Raw genomic sequence first — 19614 nt, 5'->3', positions numbered from 1 at the left:
GGTCCTATCAATGGCCAACGACACCCTTCCTCCCTCCCCACTCTTTCCCTTTTTCTCTCTTAACTTCTCTTTCCAAATAGTATAAAAAGAGGTCAACCAACAAGGTCAAAGAGAGAGAGGAATAAGGTCGTCGGTCGACTGGTGATGGGACCAGTCAATGGAGTGAGTGGGTGGAGAGAGGAGAGGAGGATGGTGTGGAGTGAGAAATATTTTTATGTAATCCTAACACTACATAACGATGTAAAAAATATATTTAAATTATAACATATATATAATTATTAATATCTTAAATTAAACAATACTCATAAAATTATACATGCGTCATACCGTTGTAACGGGAGTATTATTTTTTCAATGAAGGCAAAGATGGAAAGTTTAAGGAAAAATTTTTTTGAGTGGAGTGGGGAAAGAAATTAGTGGGGTTTCTTTAGAAGCTTTTGAGCGGGGTGGGATTGTGGGAAAAGCAGCTAATTTTGTTAATTATATAAATGGAAAAGGCCAAAAAGCGAATCCAGAAGAAGCACACAAATCAAGTTGGCGGGTGATTATATAAACAAAAAGGAATTTAAAATTCTAATGCCAAAAAAAAAAGAGAACAAAACTTGATTTAATAATGGATTCGGGTCCGACCAGGCTTTGTTGTTTCCATCATTGCAACTGTTTACTGTCAATTTAAGAGCGTCAGCTCAACTCTTCAGAATTAGGGTTTTTTTTGTTGTAAACTTTGCTGGTTATGACGGATAATTCAGCTGCTGAGCTTCAACATGGAGTGAAATCCGAGGTGGATTCCTCTGATCAGCCCCAGGTGATTTTATGCAATTTTCTTTTCCTGCATTTTCTGGGCTACCAAACAAAGCATTAGTATTATGTTTATCTCTCGTTGCTCAGAATTACAAAAAGGAAACTTTAGAATGGTTAAATTTAAAAGCTGAGATTTTTCATTCTTTAATGTGTAATATAATAAATGAAATTGTTTAAGCTGAAAGGAATATAATAAAAGCTTAAGCTCAGCAGACTCAAAAGAGATTGCTGAGAAAGCTCAAATTAGTGTAAAACTGTAAACACTTTGAGTTATACACACAAAATCTATTCACTTTTGATTTTTTTTTTTTTTTTTTTTTTTGCAAAACTCTAACCTTTTTGTATCTCATTGTTGAATTGTACATCAATGAAAGAGTTTGATGGTTTTGCAGATTCATAATCAAAAGGAAAAAAATGAAGAAACCTCCTTTGTTCAACAGTCTAGACGGCCTAACCTCCCCTCTTTGCAAATACCAGAAAGGACTCTGGAAAGTAGTTTGTCTGCTTTTACAAGGGTTGATATTCCCTCTATACCAAGTCCTAGTTCTACTAGAGCTGGACTGCCCCCTAGACCAAATTCAGCTAGGATCAAATCATCCATGAAAAATTTGTTAGCTCAGAAAAGCTTTCGGGCGATAAATTTTCCCCAGGATGGTGAGACGACCATTCTTATTATACCAGATACACCACCATCTGATGGTTCTTTGGAAAAGCCTTCTACCTCGAGGTCTTTCTCGCTTAATAAGGTTTTCTTCTCTCCATCAATGAAAGCAACACACTCTTTACCAGTTACACCAAGTGCAAATTTGGGTTCTGAATCTGTTCTGGGAAGACATTTGGAGAGTCATTTGGATTTTTCTGTAAGTGATTTCTGTTATTTATTTCCATTTCCATTTCCATTTCCATTTCCATTCCCAGTGCCATTTGTTTTTCTTTTCTTGGACTGTCCCGGTGCCATTTGTTTAGAAATTCTTTAATTGAATAGCTCGTTATCGCACTTCAAAATGAAATATGTTTCAGAAAATCGAAGATAAGCAGTATATGACCCGCTCATTATCGGTCCCAGTAAATGTTAAAACCAGAAGTTTAAGGCGGATGGATTCTGGAGGCATGATCCGTGTAATTTCAGCAACTCCATGTGCTGCAGTAGTTGATGGTGCCTCACCAGATGGTGCCCCCGCAATGGAAACTGGTAAATGAAACATTTTGTCATTAATAGAATTTAAAACTAATTATTTTATTTTATGTATATCTTTAATAGCATAATTAGCTATTTAGGGTCACTGGTGCATGCTATTGAGAATTTTCTGATCATCTTCTAGAAATTCTTCACATCCATAGATATCTTTCTTAGGTTCTCTTTATTGCCCCTTTCCATTCAGGAGTTACTTTCCTTGTATTGCACCTGACGTAAAGGAATGATTTTCAGGCTGGAAAGTTTGTTCTAAAAAATTACTTAATTATCTGTTGTTACTTTATTTTAGTTTGACTCTCTCTTTCATTTCCTATCATTCTTTTCTCAATTTTTACCCCATCCTATTTCTGAGATAGATACTGATATGCCTTTACTGGAATTGCAGTTGATGGCAAATCTTTTACAATCAGTTGATTTCATAGGTGGTATAAAGCTTGTGCTTATCTTTGGCTACCTGTGTACAATTGCCCTTTAAAAGCAACTTAATATGGTAGAAGTAGATATAGTACCCATAGCTTCCTTGCACATGGATTTTAAGCTGAATACATATTCTTTCAGGATAAATTGTTATATGTATTTAATGTTCTTCCTGTCTCTTTTTCTGATTATTATTGTTGGAGGTTCATGATTTTCGCTCTATCGTCTGCAATGTCAAAGTTAGTAGCTTCGACAGAAAGTGAAGACTATAGTGAGATGGAACCCTCAATGAAATTATGAGCTCCCACGCACAAACACTTAATGTTATTTAATAACATATGTTACGTTTTTAATTATAATATAATCCTAAGTCTCCTAATTCAAACAGTAGTCATAGAACATGTCATAAACCATTCCTGTGTTTTCAATTATTATAATAGTCTTTTTCTATAATGGACTTGCTGCATTTTAATGTTTGAGATTTGTGATCATATTCAATAGATTTTGATTAGTAGCTGATACAATCCATATGATAAAGATTTTATTGGGTAATGTCTGATGTCTCTAATTTTTAGATGCGTATGATATCTAATAGAAATAATGTACATGTAGTACTCATATAGAAGTTTATTAGTGATACTTTGATTGCATTCTCGTGTCTTTTTATGTTGATTTATGTTCATTCACTTGTAACTGGGAATGGCATTGACAGCTTTAAAAATTGAAAGCTCAAGAGTTTCAGGTTTACCGAGTTGAAAATGCTTATGGAATTGTTAATTTATTTTTCCCACTTTGGTTGTTCATTCTATTTTTGTATTTTCTAATAGATTTATTTGTACCTTATACATGATAACTTGCGAATTTCAGCTACTGAAGATGCTGGTGAAGATATTCCTGAAGAAGAAGCAGTTTGCAGGATTTGTTGGGGTGAGCTTGCGGAAGGTGGTGATACTCTTAAAATGGAGTGCAGCTGCAAAGGAGACCTGGCACTTGCTCACAAAGATTGTGCAGTAAAGTGGTTTAGCATTAAAGGGAACAAGACTTGTGATGTCTGTAAGCAGGATGTTCGAAACCTACATGTAACACTACTCAAAATACACAATCCTCAAACTGTTATTAGACGACCACCAACAATACTGCAGCAGAGGGAAGCCACTCGTTACAGGCAAGTCTAATGATTTGAATGTTTATATTCATCCCAGCATGACATCCTAGTGAGATTAGGAGAGTAAATGTGTTTCCATCAATATATCATACATGCCCTCTGTTGAGTTATTACCATTTAAGGTGTGAATTTGGATTTTGCCGTGCTGCATTCTTGACAGGGTCTGGCGGGACATTCCAGTTCTTGTCCTGGTCAGCATGCTTGCATATTTCTGCTTTCTGGAACAACTTCTGGTATGTTTTATGCTTATTTACAAATACAATAAATTCAAGCTTTTCACTCTAGGGCATCATATTTTGGGTAGTACCAAGCTCATACTTACTGGCAAAGATAAAAATTCAACTAGATTCAAAAGGTCACCCTCAGTTGTTCAGGCATTTCATGTTGTCATTTATATGATCCTGCAAATGTTGAGTAGTGAATTAATCGCATATATTCTGATAAAGCTGTACGGCTAAAGTGGTCTTTGTTTAGATGGTCATCTGTGCTAGTATACAAACATACATGTAATCAGGAACCCTTTTTATCTACTGTAAGAATTGATTGTGGATTCAACTTTAATCCCTATGTGTGCCATTAGCATCATAATGCCTTTGGCATAAAATCTCAGGAGCCTGATTCCTATCAAGCTTTAACCAACCTAACTCATGGGAGGCTGGCAGTACAGCAAAATTATTAGAAAAATTTCATTAATTCAAGAGTTTACCAGATGGGGTCTCTATGTCTACGCTTGTTATTTAAACAATTATATGCACATTTTGTTCTTGTTTTACATTCCAATCAATTTATCAGTGACATTTTCTTTTTCCAATTTGAACAGGTATCTGACTTGGGCGCTCGTGCTCTTGCCATTTCTTTACCTTTCTCCTGTGTTTTAGGTATCCTTTCATCCATGATTGCATCCACAATGGGTGAGTTTATTCTTGCTTTTGCATATCAGGTTGTTTTTATCCTTCTCCAAATCCTCATTTAATAAGTTCTCTTAATCAGTAGTCTTATCCAGTCATTTGCAAGTACTGAAACTTAAGCCATATCTTACCAATTTGAACTTTACAATGCTGACTCGATCAAGTTGTGTTGTTACTCTGACTTTGATATTGTTAATGTGCTAGGGCTAGGAAAATTTAGTGATCTCAGGTATAGGAAAGATTTGGCTCTGCAGGCACATTCTAGAAAGTTAGAGAGGGGAACATGGAATATCAAATCTTAGAAAAACAAAAGTACAGTAGATAAAATATACCCTGAGAGTTATTTTTTGTAAAATTGAAGAAATAAAGGAGGAAAAATAAGGATTTCGGATGTGAGAGGAGATATTTTCCCATGGAATACTTTTAAGAACAGCTTTAGTTTCTAACAAAATGACCAGAGTGATCCTTGTACTGAGCAACGCATGATGTTTCGTACTCTCTCTCTCTCTCTCTCATCATTTTTGCTTCAAACTAGTGTAGCATTCTGTTATTTCATGCATTATACTTGAAAAACCTGATTATGCATGCTGGTGTCAGTGAGCAGGAGCTACATATGGGCTTATGCCTCCTTCCAGTTTGCCATCGTGATCCTGTTTGCTCACATATTTTATACTGTAGTAAGCAGAACTGTTTTCTTTCACAAATTCTTCATCCTCCATTTTCTTGTTTTTGTTTTGAGGGAGGGGTTGTTTGCTCTCTGACGCACCTTCTCATGTTCATTAAACATGCAGCTTAACGTAAACCCAGTTCTCTCAGTCTTCCTTTCTTCATTCACTGGCTTTGGGATTGCAATCAGCACAAATTCTCTTCTGGTGGAGTATCTTAGATGGAAAACCAGCAGGCAACTGCGATCTTCCCATCATGCATTGCATCTGCGTGAACTACAGTTGCAGCAGCAGCAAGAGCAATATCGAAGCCATTACCAGCAACAACGACGTCAACAATTGATAGAAGATTCGCAAAATCAGTATCAGCAGCAGCAACAACGACAGCAGCAGCAGCAACAGCAACAGCAACAGCAACAGCAACAGCATTATCAACACCACCACCAGCAACAAATGGATGGAGATCCCAATGTGGAGGGTTCTAGACAGCTAGAAATTAGACAGGATACGTAGTTCATAAAGATCGAGCAATTTTGGTTTCTTTGATAGGTAAATTCAAGCTCACTTGACTGAAGATCTTTCATCTTTGCCAATGCATATTAATATTTTGTCGTTTTATAAAGAAGGGGTAACTAAAAGGTTCAAACCCATCTGTGCTTAAGCAAGTCTAGACTTTGCATTAGCTCTGGAAGATTTTCTTCTGATTCAACAAGGTCAGCTAAATGAGTATAACAAAAGCTGCCAGTACTGATAGTTTAAGTGTTTCATGGATCATAAATGCACTTGTTCGGTTCTGATCTTTTTTTGTTTCAATGATTCATTTTTCTTATAGCAATTATTTTAAAATGGTGGGGTGGCGACTGGATTTGGGTGTTCGAGTTATTGATTTTTAATGAACATAAGTTACTTTTATATTCATGTCAGATAATGGGGATAAATTAAGAGTAATCTGATATGCATTCATTGATCAAAGTATTGGGTTGTGGAGCCTGACGGTGAAAGTGAATAGGCCTCTTTTATAGGCGTGGAGCTGAGGCTGGCTGCTCTCGAGGCTAATTCTTTTGCAGTGTGTAATTTTTACCTACAAGGCATTCCTTGTTGATAATCCGGCCACGGATGTGGGATACTCTTGCAAGTTGCAACATTGTAAAATCTGTATTTTCTTGTGATCATTTTTACTTCATGTGTTTCCTGATTGCTAGTGTCCCATATGATAATTCTGTATACAAAATTATGAAATACATGATATGTCATTTTGGTAAACGAAACAATAAAAGATGCAACTTGTAGGTATTTGGTTTTAAATAATTAGTTTCCTTTTCTTTTTCTTGCAGATTAAAAGATTGTATGAGAAAGAGTGTTCGATCAGGAAGTTCAGACACATGGCAAGTGAGTAACTTAACAAAAGAGGCATGTTCTGGGATGCTCAGGAATCTAAGAGAAGGCTGACTGGATGGTTTGTTGTATTCAAAAGCCTTGTGTTTCAGTCATTTACATACAAACTTGTGAGCGAAAACATGCTAGGTGCCAGGATGGTATGTTGTAACTTGTATTCAAAAGCCTGTGTTTTCACTCATTTACATACAAAACCGTTGGCAAACACAGGCCAGGCACGATGAGGTAATGCTGTCTTGAAGGGCTGTCTAAACTTGACAATTAGCACGAGAAATTTCAAAATTTTGAAAAAGCAGCAGTTGTCTTGCCAAGCTTGAGTTGTGTATTTTGGGGATTACTATTATTTTTTTCTTACATTTGATTTGTAAAATTCAATGTATATTTTCTTTTCATTTACAAGTTCTACAAATTATATCTTCCCCTCTGTCTGCCTGCTAGTGAAGAAAGCGTTCTATGGATGCCAGATGAGATGTAGCATGTATCTTGTGTGTATAGTTTTCTATTGTTCATGATGGAATTTAAGAAAAACCGCAAAGGAATGTGTAATTATTTTTAAGAAAATTTGGTGAAAAAAAGTATAAATTTTATTAATTGTGTATATAAGTTTCTGTTCATCAAATTGTTGCTTCCATTGTTGGATTCAATAGTACGCGGTAAATACTGGCATAGCCATTGGATCGCCTACCACTCCTATGGTCATGAGACTTTCATAGTACCGTCATATATTGAAGTCATCACAGCCACTTAGCACAGTTCAATTTGAATGTTCAGCAATATTTTGATAACAAAAAATTAAATTCAAAAGGATGGCAAGAGCTTTGAACTGTTCATTAACATACCTCTTCAAAATTTGAACATCACCTAAATCGAAACTATGCAAAATTAAGGAGTGTAAAGAATCCCTGGTGTACCAATTAGGCTACAACAACCTTGAGCTTCCCCCCAGCAATGCGAGGCTATCCAAAACCATAAAAATAATAGATATGAAAAGGATGACAGTGCAATTTCACATCTTGGTCATCATATGAGGAGAGCAAACAAGAAAGTATGTTACAAGAGAATTGCGCATTTCAGCTCTCGCCTCCATGTTTTACATCCAAGGTCGCTGGCTAACTAGGGAATCATATGACCTTGCTAGCATCAAGAGTCCCTCTGGAGATGCGCTTGAATAAACTGTAATTGGAAAACCTGCAGTTTATCGGAGTACACTTCTTGAATTTGGTTTAGTCAACGCTTCAACAAACCTGTACATCCATCGATCTAGCAGTCCTGATGCATAGCAAAGGTAATTACAGAGTTAAACAAAATGGATAGTTAATGAAGCAGAAATGTTAGCCTCAAATCCACAAATATGGAATCTTTCTGCCTTAGTGAAACTCAAACACGGTAAATTTTAATTGTTTGGTCACCTTGCCTCAACCAAATAGTAAAACCAAACAAGGATAACAATAAAATATGTCGGCCGGCCAAATAAAAATTTTCAGAAACTTAGTTTGGTATCTTTCCAGAAACTGCTTTTTGGTTTTCATCTATGGTGTTTCGGTATAAAATACATAAGAAAATTTTTTTAAACATTTTTTTAGTAGAATACCAAAAGCACCCTTAACATCTTTTGGAAGAACAAGATTAAAACAAACAATTGCTTCTGCGCTCAAATCCCTTGTTAGGATGGACACTCTGTTCCTGTCCTGATTATGCTGACTTAACAGAATCCATACATAATGATTGAAGCACAAACCTGTCAAAGCAAAGGTACCGCCCAAAACGGCACAAAGCCTAGTGATGAAATGAAGAAAACTGCGGCATTCTTCTTTTATAGTTACAGTAATTGGCGACAGATCATACAAGAAGTAGACAGCTGGATATAAATAAACAGGGCAGATAATTAGCACCAATAAACTAATGAAAGAGATAGAAAATAAATTTCTCATAAACCAACCTGGCCATGACCTATCATACTGTTTCATGGGGGAAAAATATTCTGTCACGGAGAATTGATTAGTTGGCAAAACTTCTTTTGAGATATACTTATACTCAGTTGGAACAATCTGCATCACAAAAGGAGAGAACATGTTCAAAGTAGAGCATCAAGGTTGCTAAATCATTCATGAAAGCCTCTTGCAAAGTTATAGCCTACTGATGTCTCATGCAAATTGTCTAATTGGTCATGTTTTGGACATATTAACATAGAATTTGAAACAAATCATTTTTGTTTTTTCCCCTAGCAATCAATCGAGTTCATTTTCTTTTTGAAAACATTAGTTTGAAGACAAATATTCCCAAACAAGAATCCTCTTCATGTTTAATACTTATGGTGATGTGTACTGATATCAAAATGCCCACTGACCAATGAAGCAAAATCCATTATACTTTATTGAATAATGCATGGGGTGAAGTTCACCCCATGCAGTTGAAAGACTTTTATTGCATATTTTTGGGTAAATGCAAGTTCCAAGAAGCCTGCATGCTTCCAAGATGTTGAGGCAGAAGAACTAACAGCAAACAGACCAGGGAACAGTGTATAATATTCTTAATAAATTTTTAGGTAAATTTATTTTGATAAATCCAATTTAGTTATTCATTCCTGAAAAGATTTATAACTATTAATTTGAGAAAGAGGTAATGAATACAATTACTCAAGGTCCCCTGATGTAGTATAAATTTGGGCTTTAGCAATATAAACTATAGAGTAATGCAGACCACATAGATAAGAATTAATACAAGTCCTGTAATGGAAATATAAGTTCCACCACTAGGAATGCGCCTTGCTGCATTGAAGTCCTTTCCTAGAAGGGAAACTTTTTTGCTTTAATTATCCCTTTCTGAGTTAAAATATGGGAGAATCACTTGATCTTTGACAATTAACAAAAAATGAAAAACATGACTTAAAGGCTTGGACTCGATTAGGCAAAATTCTGCACAGACATAGGCATAAAATGTGCCAGTGTATATTGCAGTTCCTGAAATTTAAATCTACCGCAAAGCCAAATATTAACCCAGAAAAAGCAAGTGTATTCAAACCTTTATATAATATTTGAATGTGCCACTTGTATCATGCAAAATGCGCTCCGTCCCATCAAGTGGGTTGTGAATCCCTGGATATTTTGGGCCAAATGACAAGTCATGAATGATGTGACTTACGTTTACATTTTTAGATCCTTCAAAAATCTGCACAAAAACAATAATTCAGGAGCTCTCAATGAAAATTTAGCCAGGAAGCCTTTCAAATAATTGTATAGTAAAAGGCCAGTCAACGTAAGTGAGAAGACTGATCTACAAGCCCCCCTTGATAGGAGAAGTGAGACAGTAGGGATCAGTTTAATCCACCACCTTAAAACTCCATACCCAAAAAATTTGAACAAAATTTAAGATATAAATATTTTAATAAAATAAAATTGCACCAATCTAATGATTTTACAAAATTTTATAAATTTTATCAAACTTTGTATCCATGGACCCAAAATTTAGGTCCACCATAACTATTTGAGACCAGGCACTGCACTCAGCATGTTGTAGATCACATGAAATTAGTTCGCCATGGAAATGGAGGGAAACAGGAAGAGAAAAGAACAAACAGTCAAGGCAAACTAACCATTTGAGCAACGAAAATGTTTAACCCATGAACTGAAATATGAAAGTTCCCAGCAACCCTTTGGACATCTAAAACACCATACACCTGCAAGTTAAATTATGTAAAAGAACAAAAGCATGTTAACATAAATATGAAAGAGCTAATCCGGTTCATTAACAAAACAAATGGAGATCTCAGTAAAATTACCCGGCATCCTTCTCCATTTGCTATTGCTTGCTTTACCCTCTTGATCATCTCTTCAGCAGCTTGATCAAAAGCTCCTTGTAAATGAATTTCCTGGTCCTTGTTCTCATGATTATCTTTATCATCATCTGGTCAAACAAACCCATCAATTTTAAAAATATGTCTTTCCCCTAAGATTGCTACAAACAAACCCCCATTAAATAACCACTCAAAACCATTTTATACCCCCAAAATAGTAGTTACTCAACTTATCAACCACAAAGAAGCCCCAGAAACCAAATGGAGGTGTCACTCAAACAGAATTGCACTTAGCCAAGGAACATAGGGTACACCACCTCCATTGGCTGCGGCAAAGACATCTTTAGCCAACAAAAGGTTCCTACATAAACCATCTCCTTCATCCTTATACAATTACTGACTCCAAACTGTACTATTCTTCTTGCAGAAAGATCTATAAATCCCCACCTACAAACAGGTTTAATATAAAATATTTCTCAAAATTCACACTTACATAACTAATTTTATCACCCACTCTATTCAACAGATATTCACTCTTGACCTTTTCTATCCTTTGTTTTCAAACTACTTTAATTGTTCAATTGTCCTACCCTGCAGGCAATAGCACATTGGCTACCTTATTTAATTCTTTAAGCTTGGCAATTAAGCGTTACAAGTCTGGGGGCTTAAACCCTGGATGGGCCCTTGGACAGTAGGTTTGCTTTATTGAGGTGTCTCTCATAGGGAACATTCACTACATAATTCATGTTCAGTAAAATAATATTTCAAAAGAAAAAAGCCTGCAAGGATGCTATGTCCATGGTGGGTACAACAATTTTCCATTGATCCAAGAACCAATTAGAGTACTTTGATCAGGTGCAGAAGACAATTTGATATGGTATTATTAACTTATAGCAAAAAAGAGATTCTGAAAAGCTTGCATTTCATCCAAAACGAAATCCGGTGTGTGATGCAACAAGTACATTACCATGCTTGTGAGAATGCTCCTTTTCCACAAGGTCAGACAAATATTCGGTGCCAATGATATGCCCCAAACTGTTCAAGCGAAGCTGCAGCCACCCTAAACTGGTTAGCAGAAATAACTTTGAGAGAGAGATCACAAGTTGCCATTTTTTTCTTAAATTAAATCTCACTCAACACGTACACAGAAATCAGGTAGTCTAATAGTCAGGATATTACAACAAAAATTTAGTTAGATGTGCTAAGTGCACATGTAACTGGATTGCTGCAGTGGGTCAGAGGGGGAAAACATAGTCAGTCACTACCAACTTCTCAAAAAGTCTAAAACCCCTGATATCCCAGCAAAAAGCCACCGGAAAAGCTTGACAAAGCACATAAATAGAGAAAGATGAAAAGAATTCCAAAGTGATATGGTGTAGGCAAAAACAAACTATGTTCACTTGAATCAAAGTCTTATGCTTAATTCAACAGATAAAATGGTACCTAGCACAAAATATGCATGGTGAAATATGACACAAACATGAGGATCACACTTGGACACCAGAGCCTTCATTGTAGAACATCTAGTTTAACAAATTACACACTGCTACTAAAGTGCACACATCTAGTCATTATTGTTTGACATGTAACATGATATTACTTTATACATCAATTTCAATAAAGGAAGAAAAAAACTAATGTAACTTTCTTACTTTCCATATGTTTGTGTCAAGATCCACTTCATGCTTGCCAGACATATCAATCGCATCCACACTTAAGACTGCAATCAAAAGTTGAAAATTGAGCATTATCATCACAAAGAACACCATATGCGAGATACAAAGAAAATCAACTGTAGAAACCGGCATTTACTTAAAAACCAAGAGAAGGAAACATGCTTACCTTCACAAGGTAAAGCTGGAAATGTTATATTTATGTGAATTGGAAGAGTCTCTCCACGTTTCAAATCTACAGACATCTGCCCAACACATAAGTTTTTCTCAATTAGATAACTCATATTCACAAAACAACTATGCATCATTTCCAAATCTATAACTCCTGGTTTGACCACAGGCTGCCGTAAATTATACATCAAGATTGCAGATAAGAAAGATTCAGCTATTTCTTTTTACACTCAGAATTTTTAAATATTCCATTTCATGTAACTTGAGCTGCTATGTTCAATTAGTTACCCACTTATTAGATTTACAAAATGAATAAAATTTGAAAGCGAAGCATTAAAAATTCTAACCTGATGGACAGTATACGTGGTGAGATAATATCTGAGCTCGTGCAGAAACAATGTCGCCATTATGACTATACCAACAACAGAAACTACACAAGCAAAAGGCAAATAAATATTTAATTCAAAATATAATTAACAGAGAACCCAGAAGACAAAAATGAAAAAAAATATATATTACCAAGTGCCCCGGATTGTGTTTTCTGCAACAAGTGCTCTTCGGCACGAGGAAACGCATCCAGGCTCTTTAAGGCTTGTTTCACACCCATTTCTACCTCAATTCTCACCAACAATATCCAGCAAATTTACCTAAACCTGTGCAATTTCAAAACCTTCAATTTTTGAACCATCAACAACTACACCAATCAATTCATTCCGATCAAATCAAAGATTAGGCTTTATTTATTTATTTATTTATTTTTTTTTGAGAGAGAATCAAATTGAATTGCAGTTGGATATAATATGAATAGTAAAAGAACGAAAGGTAAGTAAAAATAATTTGAATTAAATTGAAAATTAGAAAATAGAAATAGAAGAAGAAGGTACTCGTACCACCATGAATGAATCGCCCAACAAAGAGAGAATTTTGCGTTACGAAGACCAAACACCGAAGTCGGAGTTGTAGCTGTTGGACTCTGGCGCTTTTATATTTCGGAGCTCGGTTACCGTGTGGGAGTTCTCATGCTCTTCTCCTGAGCCCGCACGTGAGGGCCCACCTTTTAATTTCTATTCTGTTTTTAGAAAGAAAATATTTTTCGGGTCAAAAAACAAAATATTAGAAATTTATAAACATAGCAAAAGAAATAAAGTTGAAATACTGTTGTTCAGTACTAGAAAACTAACGGTGTTGAAATCTCTGAGTGATTGGGTGATGGCGGCAAAGATTTTAGCAACGTCCCCTTTTGTAGGAATTGCAGTTTTTGTCTCGCTCATCGCTCTCTTCGCGTTTTATTATAACCCACTCTCACAAAAGGTCAGAGGCTCAAAGCTCATTTCTGTTGGTTTTCTGTTTTTATATTTTTTTTTTTCATGATTTTGGGAGCTAAAACAAATCCAAGATTCGATTTTACCTGGGTTTACTTCAAAAAAAATTTGTCTGTGTATATAATTCCAAAAATTCAAATTGGGTTTTTAATTTTCTGGGCATTGGGCAGCCAACACCAACAGCGTAGATTTATTTTAGTTTGGTTTGGTTGGGTTTTGAAAGTTAAAACAATATAGTACAAAGTATGTGACTAGATGTTGTTGGCATTTATAGAGATTGTTCACTGCTGAAGAATTGGCTTTGTACAACGGGACTGATCAAAGTCTACCCATCTTCTTAGGAATTCTTGGGTACCCTCTCACTTTCTCTCTCTATGTATATGTATGTATTGCAGATCATGCAGCACTAACACACAAACAGACACATACTACGTGTATAGGCTTTACACTAACACCCTACTCACATTACCATACAATTCAAGCACCATAATGTGTTTTGTGCATGCTAGTTGCGGTTGATTGTTGAGACATTAGAAATGAGAAGTTGAAATCTCATGATGGTTTGAATTTGGCAATCAAGAAGATCACTGTATATGAATGCTAAATGCCCTGTGAACATACACTTACTAATTCCAAGAAACTAATCCGATAGTTTCTGATCAGGTCGGTTTTTGATGTGACGAAAGGAAAATCTCATTATGGTGAGGGTGGGGGTTACAATCATTTTGCTGGAAGGTTTGTTCTCTTTTATACACATGTTGGACTTCCTTCTTAAATGCTATATTAAGCATTGATGTTTTCTTGATCTCTTGAAAAGTAAATATTCATTAAAAGATGCCAAAGGGGGTGCACCAAAGTACACAAGAAGCATATAATTACAAACAAAGAAAACAGAAAATCTGAAACTATGATGGTTTAGTTCATTTCATTTTTCATTGCCTCTAGTAACATACTAGTGCTTGTACTTTTTTCCCCTCAAAATTTTCATCTTTCATTACATATAACACTATTTGGTTTATGTATAGCATTGATATATATTTAATCATCAATTATATCTTTTTTATGCTTTGTATCTATCTGGAGTTGTATTTTAATAGCTGTTTTTCCTTCCATGCCCATCAATCAAGAGATGCTTCTCGAGCATTTGTTTCAGGAAACTTTACAGGTAAGAATGGTCTTCTTTGTTTTTTTTTTTCTTTTTTCTTTTAAGTGGCAATGATTTTTTGCAAGTTTAAACTTTGATAATTGACGGCTTTGCATTGATCTTACTTAGGCTCATTTTCCATTAGGGGACAAGAAAAAGAATATGTTGGGTTTTGTATTTTAAAGGGAACTGTGTCCTAGTGCATATGGAAAATCTTTGAATCTTAATTGTTCAACTTAGAGTTTTAATTTAGGAATTTGGAACGTCACAACAATTTTAGAAACCTTTGGCAATGGGCTCAGGGCCCGTTTGGCACTGCTTCTTAGAAGCGCTATTACTTAGTATCGTTTTTACTGGAAGCGCTTATGTTAAGAAGCACAAACAAATTTTTATAAAAAATTATAAGCGGTTCATGCAAAAGCACTTGGAAGTGCTTCCTGAGAAAGCACCTGACAGGTGCTTCTCAAAAAACCCCTTAAAAGCGCTTTTGAGTTACAAAAGCGCTTTTATTTATTTCGGCCAAACGCAATCTGAAAGCGCTTTTAGCAGTTCTAAAAGCAGTGCCAAATGAGCCCTTTGTATTTCTCAACTATAAGGATGTTATTGGATAATTAATTTTCATTATGGAGGTGAGCAAAATGATAGATTATATTGCTAATTTATACAAAGTAACTCTTGACACTATAAAGTTTTAATGTTATAGTAGTAATATTGCATTTGGCGTTTTCATTGGTTCTATTTCAGGAGATGGGCTGACAGACTCGCTACGGGATTTATCCAGCACACAGGTAACTAATATTATTTACCCTGGTCTTTGAAGCCATACTGGGCTTCAAAAGGAATAAACAATCATTAAAATTTCAGAACTGTGTCTACACAACGTCACTTAATACTGAATATGGCTGTCCTGACTATTCAGATCAGGTGCATAATTTTTGCTACAAGTATGATTCTGTTATTTTGTATTTACAGGTGAAGAGTGTTGTTGAATGGAGGGATTTCTACTTTAGAAGTTACACGTGAGTTTATACATCTTTCAGCTATTTTATTTCAATGTCGTTGGAAGTGCTTTTAAAAATGTTGGTAGTTTGGCCATGGTTAGTTGGTTACTGGAAACTTATACCTATTGGCTATAGCCTATCTATTTTCCACTTCTAAATCTTCTGGAAACCTCCGAAGTTAAATTTTTTATATTGTAATTGATAATCTCTGTCTCACCTACTGCATTAGGAATCATTGTTATATCTGCCCTTTGTGTGCTTCTGAATTGTATGCTTGTTTTAGTAATAGGGTTTAGTAATAAGAGACAAGGTCCCATCCCTGAGGAACTGGCTTGTGGATAAATCTCTTTTGCTGTTATTTTATTTAGTGGAAGGATCACTTTTGTTTATTTCTGCTCAAATTGCTTCACTTATGTTGTATTATGCTGTTTACAAGATACACTTCAGGTGCCTGTCACCATTGTAGCAATTTGTCCTGTGGCAAACACAATACACTTGTCCTTAACTCCATTTTTTTTTGTTGAAGTTATCATGTCAGATCTATTTGAGCTTTAGTTGTTTTTGTTTTTCATTTTAATGGTATTAGCTTGAAAGGAAATAGGTATTATTTTTAACTGATTTTTTTATTTTTTTTACATGAGTGAGATGCTTGATAATTACTATTTACTATTCATGAGTTTTAATTGTCAGATTTGTTGGTAAGCTAGTGGGTCGTTACTATGATCCTCAAGGAAATCCTACAAAATATTTAAAGGGAGTTGAAGCAAAGGCTGCGAGAGGTGCACAGCTTTTGGAGAAACAGAAGAATGAAGAAGCTAAGCAACCTAGTTGCAATTCAAGGTGGAGTCAGGACGAGGGTGGAGAGGTATTGGTCCCAAACTCTGAACATTTATATATGCACCTAACATAAAAGAAAATGACTCAACTCCCTAGTTGTGATTTGGCAATCATCTCTAGTGTTGAATGAGCTTTATCTTAGATTTCAACCGTTTTTGTTAGGTTTGGTGTGACGTGGGCGTCCCAAGGTTAGTTCAGAGGCCACTAGAAGTTGCTTTGACTGGGAAAATGAGCACGCGGTGTGCTTGCTTTAAAGAAGATCAACTGGACCAGCCGGGGTTGAAGGTCTACGAAGGATGTGACTTCCTTGCCAAGACCTGCCGAGTTTAAACGAGATCCATTGTAGATGGAATTTTAATGTATCCTTCCACATATGAGGCACTTGTCGAAGTTCTTGAAGAGGATGAACATGGCCGGATGAACACAAGCATTGTGATAGGTTTGGTTCAAAATTCTCCTCCAGCTTCTATTGGATGGAATTGTGTGTAATTAAACATGTGTCTTTGTAGTTTGAATGTATAGTCGAGAATAGGAGACATGGATTTTATTTCAATGGTTCGTGTTGTTTTTTACAGAAATGTCTTTGGCTGTTTTGAGTATATACAGGTTTTTGAAAACAAATATGGGTGTCTTAAGTAATCTGGGTTTAGGTAAGGTATATTCGTACAATCATACTCTTCTTTATATATATAGCTCGGTAAAACTATAACAAGAACAAATTTTGGGCAACTCATCGCTGTGTGGTAAACATGCACTAAAAATCTATAAAGATTGGAGGATATCAAAGCTTAGAGGGATCGATGTGATTCCACACAATTATATACACACACCCATTTAATTGAGTTTGGAATATGGGATCATTTGATATATATATAGTCTATAAAAAACATTCAGTAAATTAGTAATACTCCACACATGCATGAGAGATGTCAAATAGTCTCTTCCTGTTTTCAACCATGGTTTTATATATCAAGCAGCAAATTTGGTACATGCGTGAGAGAAGACAATACTGGCAACACTCTAAAGACTCACAAGGTTCGCTAGTTTCACATGTATGCTCCACTGCCAGTTATTGGTGAAATTAAAGTCTCAACGTACATAGTAGTTCCACAAAGCAATAGAAGACCACCAGCGCTGAGAACCGTTCTACATGTGTTTTCCTTGGGATTAAATAATGCCAAGCTGAAGTGACCCTCACACACAAAAACTTCACCATTCCCTAAAACACATGTAGGCCGAGGTATAACCTTTGAAGGAAATTGTACGAGTTTAGTCCAAGATTCCTTGACCCCATATTCCTTCATAAACCACATTGTAATTATATGACTCCGATTGCTAGTATATAAAAAAAAAGACTATTTCCATCGGTAGTCCTGAGTCCCAAGCCATTACATTCTCTGTCAATAAGATTGGAATTGGATAATGGGACCAACTCTTGAAATTTCTCCTCTGCTAAATCAAAAGAAACAATTCGGTTTGTTGATCGATCAGAGAGAAGACCGCAATTTGGGGGGTTGTAAACGAACCACTTTTCATTCTATATTTGCGGCAGCCCAGTATGACCTTGTAATCTTCGGTGGTGGAATCATAACCGAATCCATACCAATTTGGATTTGAAAAAGTAGGTTTGGGTAACTTGTTGGCTTCTCCAGTAGCAGGGTTCCATAAGAGAACGACGTCGTTCTCTAGTACTTGTAAACATATCAAGCCATTGCAAGAAAGCCACAATGCTCATGCCTTTATTCCTAAATAGGTTGTCTTGGCAACATCTTGGTAAATCATGCTCTGTGATTGCAAGTTTGCAACATTAATATTATCACCATTATCATCATGATGCTTTGCCTTCAATGAGGCTTCTTCGCAGTCTATGGATAGGAGAGGAGGGCTTGCAATCAGAATCCTGAGCCTGGATGCGTGCCGGAGTTGCTTCCTAACAAAATGAGATTCGGAGATTAAAGCCCGCCATGACTTTCGTACACATCCAAATCGTGCTAAAGATTTCACTGGTAGCCTTGACAGTATCTCGATAATGATATCATCGGAGTCAATACGAGGTCGTTTAAGTAGGGCTAGTTGCTGCGTCGGTTTGCAGAGGCCTTCCGCCATCTCAACTTTCTTTATTGGTGGAGATTGCAAAAGGCCACAATATATATAGTACCAGTATTTAATCACAATTAGCAGAGTTGGGCCTGCCTTTGTGGACCATGTCTCAATTTAAGCTCTTTCCCGTACCAAATTTACGGTCCGTAAAATTATGTTATATTGTCTAGATTTTACTTCATATATTTTTGGTTATGTGGCAGCACATACATCTAATTTGGATAATTTAATTCAATAATTTCTTTTTAATATACAATAAGCTTTTTTTGATCCTCCTCGCCCAAAACTTAATTCTGACCACATTGTCCACCAAAAAATCGACAGCGAATTCCACCACCATGTCCATCGAAAATTCCACATATGCAAATCTATGTCCACCGAAAATTCCACATCCACAATTTTGAATCATCTTCTTCTTCTTCTCCATTGAATCCATATATGATTTTGATATATATATATAGAGAGAGAGAGAGAGAGAAAGAAAGAGAGAGAGTGAGGGTCAGATCTGGTTTTGGATTTGTCTTTATTTCTACTTCCAGCTATGATAGACTTACCAAGAACAAGAATCAGAAAGAAGTTGGTTTTGTTAGATTTTGCGCCCCCAAAATCTTTGGTTTGTGCAAAATTGACATTAGGCGTTAGATTGTAGAGAATAACTTGCATGTTTCCGTGATAGGAACAGACTGGTGTCACAGAGGAGAGAAAAGAAGAAGAAGGACAGGTGAGATAGATAAAGGGAGAGAGAGAGAGATACAACTTGTGGTATTCCCAAAACATGTAAGCCAAGGTTGTAATATATTGATTAATTCATGTAGTAATATGTAAAAATGTAAGTTTTGGAGAAGAATGATCAAAAAAATTATTGTTATATTAAAAGGGGTTATTAAATTAAAGAGCAAATTACAATTTAGTATCTCAACTTTACATGTTGTTTCAATTTAGCATCCCAATTTTGAAAACTTGCAAAAAAATACCTCAACTTTCATTTTGTGTCAAAATAGTACCTCCGTTAGTTTTTCTAGTCAAA

At 35.8% G+C, this 19614-nt stretch overlaps 3 protein-coding genes and 1 pseudogene across 5 annotated transcripts; 2 read left to right on the top strand and 2 right to left on the bottom strand.

Annotated features, from left to right (window-relative positions):
- Nucleotides 1-476: 476 nt before the first annotated feature.
- LOC147287913 (uncharacterized) lies at nucleotides 477-7219 on the top strand. 3 transcript variants are annotated; one of them, XM_086239711.1, is made up of 9 exons: nucleotides 478-805; nucleotides 1176-1661; nucleotides 1822-1993; nucleotides 3281-3578; nucleotides 3739-3811; nucleotides 4399-4489; nucleotides 5084-5163; nucleotides 5278-5700; nucleotides 6486-7219. In XM_086239711.1, exons 1-8 carry the CDS (start codon nucleotides 734-736, stop codon nucleotides 5662-5664), a joined length of 1659 nt encoding a protein of 552 aa, XP_086095837.1. In that variant the 5' UTR covers nucleotides 478-733; the 3' UTR covers nucleotides 5665-5700; nucleotides 6486-7219. The 3 variants fall into 3 exon arrangements, with proteins under 3 accessions (XP_086095838.1, XP_086095837.1, XP_086095839.1); XM_086239713.1 differs by having other exon boundaries at nucleotides 480-805; nucleotides 1194-1661; nucleotides 6486-7154; XM_086239712.1 differs by lacking the exon at nucleotides 6486-7219 and having other exon boundaries at nucleotides 477-805; nucleotides 5278-6446.
- Nucleotides 7220-7503: 284 nt separating this feature from the next.
- LOC147287912 (Endoplasmic reticulum vesicle transporter protein) lies at nucleotides 7504-13172 on the bottom strand. Its single transcript, XM_086239714.1, has 12 exons — nucleotides 13074-13172; nucleotides 12703-12836; nucleotides 12531-12613; nucleotides 12182-12257; nucleotides 11992-12059; nucleotides 11307-11388; nucleotides 10325-10449; nucleotides 10139-10222; nucleotides 9568-9714; nucleotides 8486-8594; nucleotides 8285-8404; nucleotides 7504-7815 (listed from the first exon to the last, which is right to left on the bottom strand). Exons 2-12 carry the CDS (start codon nucleotides 12788-12790, stop codon nucleotides 7742-7744), a joined length of 1056 nt encoding a protein of 351 aa, XP_086095840.1. The 5' UTR covers nucleotides 12791-12836; nucleotides 13074-13172; the 3' UTR covers nucleotides 7504-7741.
- A 158-nt stretch (nucleotides 13173-13330) lies between these two features.
- Nucleotides 13331-17065, top strand: MAPR4 (membrane-associated progesterone binding protein 4). The gene is made up of 8 exons (XM_086241306.1): nucleotides 13331-13494; nucleotides 13780-13856; nucleotides 14169-14240; nucleotides 14633-14670; nucleotides 15394-15437; nucleotides 15622-15668; nucleotides 16341-16515; nucleotides 16650-17065. Exons 1-8 carry the CDS (start codon nucleotides 13393-13395, stop codon nucleotides 16815-16817), a joined length of 723 nt encoding a protein of 240 aa, XP_086097432.1. The 5' UTR covers nucleotides 13331-13392; the 3' UTR covers nucleotides 16818-17065.
- Nucleotides 17066-17458: 393 nt separating this feature from the next.
- Nucleotides 17459-18593, bottom strand: LOC147287910 (F-box/kelch-repeat protein At3g06240-like; annotated as a pseudogene).
- Between the last annotated feature and the right edge of the window lie 1021 nt (nucleotides 18594-19614).

Source organism: Dryas octopetala, chromosome 4 (assembly GCF_963921425.1).
Source record: "Dryas octopetala chromosome 4, drDryOcto1.1, whole genome shotgun sequence".
In the NCBI taxonomy this organism is placed as follows: Eukaryota; Viridiplantae; Streptophyta; class Magnoliopsida; order Rosales; family Rosaceae; genus Dryas; species Dryas octopetala.
This window is presented reverse-complemented; position numbering and strand designations above follow the sequence as displayed.

Bases quoted from the DNA above. Each gene is read 5' to 3' on its own strand.
- LOC147287913 (XM_086239711.1), top strand. From the start codon at position 734: ATGACGGATAATTCAGCTGCTGAGCTTCAACATGGAGTGAAATCCGAG. The intron at 806-1,175 runs GTGATTTTATGC...CATCAATGAAAG, and splicing joins ATTCCTCTGATCAGCCCCAG to AGTTTGATGGTTTTGCAGAT. The intron at 1,994-3,280 runs GTAAATGAAACA...TGCGAATTTCAG, and splicing joins TGCCCCCGCAATGGAAACTG to CTACTGAAGATGCTGGTGAA.
- LOC147287912 (XM_086239714.1), bottom strand. From the start codon at position 12,790: ATGGGTGTGAAACAAGCCTTAAAGAGCCTGGATGCGTTTCCTCGTGCC. The intron at 10,223-10,324 runs GTAATTTTACTG...TTTAACTTGCAG, and splicing joins CAAATGGAGAAGGATGCCGG to GTGTATGGTGTTTTAGATGT. The intron at 7,816-8,284 runs GTTTGTGCTTCA...GCTATGCATCAG, and splicing joins CGGTACCTTTGCTTTGACAG to GACTGCTAGATCGATGGATG.
- MAPR4 (XM_086241306.1), top strand. From the start codon at position 13,393: ATGGCGGCAAAGATTTTAGCAACGTCCCCTTTTGTAGGAATTGCAGTT. The intron at 13,495-13,779 runs GTCAGAGGCTCA...TGGCATTTATAG, and splicing joins ATAACCCACTCTCACAAAAG to AGATTGTTCACTGCTGAAGA. The intron at 13,857-14,168 runs GTACCCTCTCAC...GTTTCTGATCAG, and splicing joins ATCTTCTTAGGAATTCTTGG to GTCGGTTTTTGATGTGACGA.